Below are 8,324 nucleotides of genomic sequence, written 5' to 3'. Positions count from 1 at the left end.
GATGTCCATGAAAAGTTTTTGCATTAGCTCAAGTGGACAGTACACTTCACTCATTTGGGATAGTCTGTGTTAAGGCACTGTTGCAAAGGTATTAGCAATATATTTTAGATCGTGCTCCTCCAGTACAACAGCAACATCGTCAATCTCTTTTGCCAGCAACTCTAGCTTGCTTCAGCCTTTCTCTGCAACAAAGAAGGTGAATGGTCCCTCCTTTTGTAGCCTGTTATGATTGTCTTTCAGGTGAAATGTAAGTCCAAACAAAGCTGCTGCTCTTCTTGTTTGAAGACAAACTGCCTTTGTCAATTATCATTTGATAAGTTAAAATGTGACCGATTTTTATTGAACAATTAGTCCCTCACTGACAGTTCTGAGTGGTTTAAGAAACTGCAGTTGGCACGTGGGCCGTAGTTTGGCCACACTCTCATTTTGTGTAGCACATTCATCAGAAAGACACAGACATCCACCTTGGAAGTGATGTTAAACAGATCAGCTGAATGATGTTTAGACCTCATGAATTGTGTTAAATGTTTTATTTAACCTGATGTTTTGTTCTTCAGATCATTGAACTGGGTTCTGTGTGCAGAACATACAGAAGGACACATGGCTTGTACAACACAGTCGGCCTTAGATTATGTGAAGAGTGCCAGAGTCCACCTTGAGAGAGATTTAAATAATCTGTCAGTGGTTGTGGAGAACTTGTACCAGAAAGAAGTTTTTAGTGATAAAGAGGTCAGCAAAATACAGGCAGAGAGAGATGACTACGATAAAACCAGGAGAATACTGGACTCAGTCACTAAGAAGGGGGAAGCGGCGTGCTACGAGTTCCTCAGGATTATTGACGTGATGAGGAAGAGGACCTTAGGGAGGACATCCCTTCTCCCTGAGACAAAGAGTTCAGCTTCTACTGAGACCAAGAAGTTTGACCTGCATAACTGGATCAGCTGCTTTTCTTTCAAGGACGACACACAGATGGATATAAACTACTTACAAGGTATTTTGAATTCTGATTGATAGCGTGTCACATTTTTATTATTTATCTAGCTGATGTTATATAATGCACTTTAATGTGTCTGTATAAATATGTATCTGTCATTTAGTGTGAGGGCACAGCAGTTAATTTACAGTATATTTATTTCCTCCCTGTTGTTTTTATTTTAGGCTCCAGGCCGTGCCTCAGATATCAGGCGAAGTTAAAGTCAAAAGCACAAAAAATGTCAAATGAGTTTTGGAAGGCAAACAAAAATCAGTTTGAAGGAAACAACAAGCCTGATCTGTCGTACGCTAACCTTGTTTTAGACACACAAGAAAGTGTTTCTCCATCTAAAATAAAGAAGCTGAAGAGCAAGAAGAGCAAGATTAGTCGCCATAAAAAGCTGAAGGCATACATCCCTGAGGACAGACCAGACATTTCCCCCAGTGACCTGCTGAAGACAGATAAAAACATCCTCTTGGTTGGTAAGCCTGGAATTGGAAAGACAGCACTCACTCACGAAATGTTGAAACTTTGGGCAGAAAGAGACAACAAGGAGCTCGACTACATGTTCTACTTTGACATGAGAGAAACATCCCACATCATGATGGCCAAGAGCCTGGAGGATCTTCTTTTCAGTGTGATCAGTGAGCCAGATGAAGGCAAAGAAGAGGTCTTACAGGACATAAAGAAGAACTCTGACAACGTTACACTCATTTTTGATGGAATCACAGATCTCTCTTCATCAGTGGTGAAGAGACTTGTAGAGAAGGACCTACTACCTGATGCCAAGATCATCATGACATGCAGACCAGATGATGAAGAAGACATCCACTCTGAGGACTTCCTCAGAGTGGAAGTGAAAGGCTTTAGTGAGCAGACCATAAAAACATACTTCTCTGCAACACTAGGCAAAGAACAGGAGAAGGTTTTGAGCAACCTGGAGTTGTTAACTCTTTGCCATGTCCCAATGTATGCACTGATGGTGGCTGTCTGCTTTTCATCAGAGACACCAGAAGACTCTCCACAGCCATGCACTGTAACTGAAATCTACATCAATATTGTTCGTCATTGCCTTCAAACAATCAGCAAGAAAACAAAAACCAAAGATCTAAATTCCTTCATCAACAACAAGAGTGAAGAAATTCTGTCTCTGGCCGAGTTTGCTTTTAAAGCCACTGAAGGAAAAACTGTGATCTTGACAGAACTGCCCTGTGAAGACAGCTGCGTCCTCTCCTTCCTGAAACCTCTTGTTATCAAAGTGGCCCCCACTGAGACAATCACCACTCATGCATTTCTCCATTACACAATGCAGGAGTTTTTTGCAGCACTGTGGCTGCTGAAGAATCCAGATAAGATCGGGGATGTTTTTCAGCAGAGCCTCACTGAGGAGAAGAAACACATGAAACATCTGATCCCTTTCATGTGTCGACTGCTGACTGACAAGAGACCTAGTTTGATGAAGCATCTGACTCCAGCTCAGGAGCTCAAGAACACGTCTGACTGGTTCTTCGAGGAACTGATAACCACATTTTCCCCTCGTCTCTGTGAGAAAGATGAGGCTGAATCTGAGGACAGTGGGCTTTATGTGGACATACTATTCTTATGTCAGTGCTTCTATGAGTCCCAGTGTCCTGAAGCATGCATCTACTTTCTGGAGGAACTGGACTACCATCTTGATCTCAGTGGAGAGAGTCTCGAGCCTTACCTTTGCTCTGCTGTGGCCTATGTGGTCACTCAATCGAAGGAGAGGAAAATATGGCTGAACCTGGAGGACGTCATGGTGTCAGAGCAAGGAATGAGACGATTGTTAGGATGCCTTCAAAATGTCCAGTGGTATGTGTGAGCGTGTGTAGAAAGTGTCAAGTTACTGTTTAGGTTACCACATATCTAAGTAGTAGTTTGTCTTTGTGCCTGTTAATTAATCAAAGAGGTAACGAGCATGACTAAACAGTTTGACCCTGAACAGGAGAAGTGCGTGTAAAAGATGGATTGAAAATGAAGTTTGGAACTTCTGCTGTAGCTTCTTTAACATAAACAGACTTTATTTTATGAAACATTACTGTTACTCTACTCTATTACTTTTTAAATGTGGAAATTGTCTTATTCTTAAATTACAGGTGTGGTCCTCTGCCACGGCAGCTGTGGGAGATTTTCCTTCTCAGTGAGGACAGATGGCAGATGGACCACATCAGCTTACTCAGCCTGGATGGAAATCAGTTGCACCTTCCAGTTGAGGGTAAAAGACGGCTGTTTGAAAGAGCAGTAAAAGTCATGCAGAAGATCACTACGCAGGTTAATATCTGCCTCCACTGGGACAGGGAAACTCCTGCCTGCCAAAGTCTGTGTGAGACCCTATTAGAGGCTTTGCCATATATCCGCTCACTCAGGTATGTAGCTTTTGTTTTTGTGATGCTGATTTCACATTAACTTTTATATTTTTGTAAAACTGTTAATGTCAAAATGACATTAACAGTCAATCTTTTTTTTTCAAGCCTTATTCCATGGTCAGTTAAGACCTCCAGTTTTGGTTGTGATACATCATAAAAAAACCTGTCCAGCACCTACTAAATATTATAAATTAGAGAAATTGGCAGAATGCGTATCTGTTTCAACCAAAATAGTCAAAATGAGGGAATCAAACGAGGCACAGGTGGAAAAAATGTGGTAAACGTAAGACAATCAAACTAGTGGGAAAACACAAGAGCAGGAAGGGAAGTAACCAGAAAATGAGAAGAAAAGGAAGATACCACAGTAAGACAAAAAGTAAAGAACGAATGAAACCAGATGAAAACAATTACAGAGAACGAGACACAGGAAGTAATTAAATCGAAGTAAAAAAGTATCAGGGAGTTCACATGGCTCAGCAGAGATCAGCTGTTGCTAAACCTTAATAAAGTTATTGGTTAGATTTGTCTGAATCGGACAGGCGCCATTGTGTATGATGAATATAAACTTTGATCTCTTGTGATTCCTCCCAGATGGGTTTCCCCTTTTTCTTTTGTGAAATAAATATTGAATTTTACTCTTTGCAATGTAACTGGGTTTTTTACAGTGCACTGTTTTATACATGTTTGTTGTCATGCAGCTTCAGGAGGACCTACAGTGGTCCAGGATCACAGGACCAGCAGCAAAGTCAGGGGACACTGGAGAGGGAAGAAAAGGAGCTGTTACTGGATTTATGCCTGAGAGCAGCACTTCACAAAGGAGAGAGCTTTCACAGAGTAGCGAACAAACTTCTCTCGTTGTTTTCTGTGAACACTGACTTACATAACATTCTACTGGTTTTTTACCAACACGTCAAGAGTAAAGGGTGCTCAGATGTCATTCCAAAACTGAGAGCACTTTTTCAGTCAGCTCCTGCAGTCTGGTCCATAAACCTCTCAGAGAGAAAGACCTCCATCCTCCTGGAAGTGCTGAAACTCCAACCAGAGAAGAAACCAGTGGAGCTGACAGGCTGCTCAGATGAAGAGAGTGAAGTGAGGAGTTTCCTACAGTGTCTGCCTTATATCTCACAGCTCAGGTAAATGAATTGTACTTCACATGACTTTAGTGGACATTTCTGGAAACTCACTGTTAGTTTCAAGGTGAAGGTAAAGTGTTCAGGTGATCAGTCCACATAAACGTTATATCAATGTGTTTAGTTTTATAGATGACATGCTGTTTTATTCCACGCAGCCTGATGTTTATTCCTACATTACCCAGAGTTCTGTGCAGATCAAACCCCCCTAGCAACGCTCCCACAGAGTCCTGCTCATCTCCCATGAGCTGATACATGTTTCCTCCATCGAGCACCAAGTTTGTTCCTTTGAGGCTGTTTTCATCAGTCATCTATGGACTCAGTAAAAAGGAAACAGAGACTCAGCTATAATGATGTGATCCAACAAGCGTCAGCAACAGAGACCATAACCATTGTGTTTATGTTGAGGAAGAGTTCAGTTTAGAAAATAACTTTTAAAATGTTTGTTTTCTAAATGGCGCTCGGACTGATGAGGGCTTGCTAACTTGTTTTATAGCAAAGTACTCAGCTTAGACTGCACAGCACAAATCTGAAGTGGGTCGGACTAAATCCCTAAGAGGAGTTTGTTAAATTACAAAGTGTGTAAATCGCCACAAATGACCATTAAATCCAAAATGGCCAACATCCAGTTTGGTTTAGGTAATGGCTCCAAGAGGCTTTTCTGTGCGTCTGGACATGATACATGTGCCACAGAAATTTCATACATGTAGGTGAAACGTGCCACGGGGGCTGCTTCTTTAAAGGTCATATCCTGTGTCCAGCAGGTGGCGCTATGAATGTGGGTGAATGTTGGCATGTACATATGTTCAGGGTGTGACTCCTATTAAACATGTAAAATTTGGTACAGATCTGAGCTTGTCAAGTTACAACAATATCCTGTGTCATGGCGAAGCGTGGGACTTCGCCGCCATGCCACCACCACGCTGTTAACCGAAAACTCTCAACATTTCCAACAAGGCATCATCAACTTATTAAGGGTTTTCTGGGATAGTTTTGAAGTAGATATGCCCAACCTGCTAGGAGTATTCCATCATAGCGTATGTCATTTCCTCTTGCCAGCAGGTGGCGCTATGACTTTCAGTGAATATTGGCATATGGATGTGTTCAGGGCGGGACTTTTATCATACATGTGAAATTTGGTACAGATGGGAGCATGTAGACTGAAATTCTAACAACTTCCTGTTTTGTGGCGAATCATCGATTTTGGACACCACGCCACAGGCACACTCGTGGACGAAAAACTCACCGTTTGTACATCTTTTAGTTGTCAATGCATTTAGACTACACAGCGAAATTTGAAGTCGATTGGACTAATTCCCTAGGAGGAGTTCGTTAAAGTACAAATTGTGTAAATCACCAAAAATGACCATTTAATCCAAGAGGCAAAAGGCTTTTTTGTGCGTCTGGACATGATGCACATACCACAGAAATATCATGCACGTAGGTGAAACTTTGTCTGGTTGCTGCTCTGTAGGGGGCGCTAGCGAGACATTTTGCCACGCTCATGTGCGAAACCCATAAAATACAAAATTCTTTGCCGCATCTGAATTATGTGCAAAGTTTGGTGAGTTTTCGAGTAAGTTTAGGCCCCCAAAATTGAGGTTACTTTGCAGGGAAAAAAAGTCACTTCAGTTTCAATAGGGACCTCACAGGTTTCGTGCTAGGGCCCTAAAAATAGTGGTCATGTCTCTGAAATATCTACTCAAACATTAACTGGTAAATACAACGTAAAGGCCTCATAGTAAATCAGTTAATCCTAGTCAGTATTAAGGCCAGTGGTGTAAATTAGTTGGTAGGCACTGGATGCTGTACTTGATACATCCATATAATTATTAATAATATCAAATTGCACAGTAATGAACATGGTTTTCATTGTGTGGCGAACTACAAGGAAATAACCACCGTACTACAGTATTCAAGGCTTGAAAAGCTGCACCTCCATAATATAGAAAGTTATTCATTAACACGAGCAGTGACAAATGTTCAGCCAACTACTACGCTCCGCCATTATACAGCAACAAACGAACAACAGTATATCGGATGAAGTTACTTTGAAAACGAAAACAAAGTAAACATTCTTATAAGGTAAAACTAAAAGCAAATGTAGAGTTTACTTACTGGTTGTCTGCACCGACACAGTCTTATGGAACAACCAAATAGCGGCACAGCAAACACTATTTCAATATATATTCATCTAGAAACGTCTCAGTATTTCCCCATTAGTGTTCCCTTTAACTATATCATGCTGAATATCAGCTGTTTACTTCTGGGCTGTTCTAACTGGCTGCAGTCTAGCCAACATGTCGGCAGCGATAGTCCTCCCCCACACTCCATATCAGTGATGCATGGCTCTTTTACTGCTGTTGACATCAGATCATAACAAAATGTTCAATTCTCGTTCCAGTGTCTCTCAGCAGTTTAGAGGCTCAGGTGAAGTCAAGTTCTTTGGGAATCTGTTCTGTGCAGCAGCAGAGAGAGAACAGCAGACAGGAGAGAAGATACTGGAGCTGTTATCACCAGTGTGCAGATATCAATCATTCCCTCTTAAAGAGAAATGGTGTGATTTCCTGCTGGACCTGTACTCTCATGATCCTGAAACAGGCTTGAGGGTCCTTCCATCCTTACAGTCAGTTTTCCAGTCAGCTCCTGCAGTCTGGTCCATAAACCTCTCAGAGAGAAAGACCTCCATCCTCCTGGAAGTGCTGAAACTCCAACCAGAGAAGAAACCAGTGGAGCTGACAGGCTGGTCAGATGAAGAGAGTGAAGTGAGGAGTTTCCTACAGTGTCTGCCTTATATCTCACAGCTCAGGTAAATGAATTGTACTTCACATGACTTCAGTGGACATTTCTGGAAACACGCTGTTAGTTTGAAGGTGAAGGTAAAATGTTCAGGTGATCAGTCCACATAAACATTATATCACTGTGTTTAGTTTGATAGATGACATGCTGTTTTATTCCACGCAGCCCAATGTGTATATTCCTACATTACCCAGAGTTCTGTGCAGATCAAACCCCCCTAGCAACGCTCCCACAGAATCCTGCTCATCTCCCATGAGCTGATACGTGTTTCCTCCATCGAGCACCAAGTTTGTTCCTTTGAGGCTGTTTTCATCAGTCATCTATGGACTCAGTAAAAAGGAAACAGAGACTCAGCTATAATGATGTGATCCAACAAGCTCCATCAATGTCAGCAACAGAGACCATCACCATTGTGTTGATGATGAGGAGTTCAGTTCTTCTTCAGGACCACTGATGTTCTTTTTTACTGTTTCACAGCTTTTTGCTGTGATTTAGCAAATCAGTAGTTTCCTGCATTGAAAGATGTTTCCCCTCTAAGTACATCAATGTGTTAGTGTTGACTAACATTGATTTTAGTGGAGCTACGATGAACACACTGATATTAATGAACCACATTTCTTAAAGTGGTTCACAATTTGAGCTTTTAATCATTTTAATAATCAAGTTTTACAGAATGATGGATGTTAAAACTTGTGGTCCAGTATTTCAGCTTTGGAGCTGATTGATTAATAAATGTTTTGGGTAAAGTTTTCCTTTCAGCCACCCTGTTGGTTCAGGAGTGGTATTCCAGTATAACATACAATCTTTAATACAGAGGAGAGGATACACCTTTGTAGCCTGACTTTCCAGCTTCATTCAACATTTTGTCAAGAATTTATTTTTAAAAAACTCTTCTAAAATCCAAATACACCCTGTTAAAATCATTGTTTTCGAGTTCTAGGTTGATTGATTTTACTGTATTCTGCTCATCAGCAGGTATTTGTAGGCTTTTAGCAGATAAACTCCATATCAGTAATGCATGGCTCTTTTTCTGCT

The 8,324-nt window shown here is 41.2% G+C and overlaps 1 protein-coding gene across 1 annotated transcript in view; it reads left to right on the top strand.

Annotated features, from left to right (window-relative positions):
* Nucleotides 1–557: 557 nt before the first annotated feature.
* Nucleotides 558–8,324, top strand: part of LOC123966945 (protein NLRC5-like) — a gene marked incomplete at its 3' end in the record, with an annotated part of 12,042 nt that continues 4,275 nt past the window's right edge. The window contains exons 1-5 of the mRNA XM_046043022.1: nt 558–991; nt 1,159–2,806; nt 3,091–3,360; nt 4,059–4,493; nt 6,895–7,299. Coding sequence (XP_045898978.1) covers nt 601–991; nt 1,159–2,806; nt 3,091–3,360; nt 4,059–4,493; nt 6,895–7,299 — 3,149 coding nt within the window. The remainder of the gene's footprint in view (nt 992–1,158; nt 2,807–3,090; nt 3,361–4,058; nt 4,494–6,894; nt 7,300–8,324) is intronic.

Source organism: Micropterus dolomieu, unplaced genomic scaffold (assembly GCF_021292245.1).
Source record: "Micropterus dolomieu isolate WLL.071019.BEF.003 ecotype Adirondacks unplaced genomic scaffold, ASM2129224v1 contig_14613, whole genome shotgun sequence".
Taxonomy (NCBI): Eukaryota; Metazoa; Chordata; class Actinopteri; order Centrarchiformes; family Centrarchidae; genus Micropterus; species Micropterus dolomieu.
This window is presented reverse-complemented; position numbering and strand designations above follow the sequence as displayed.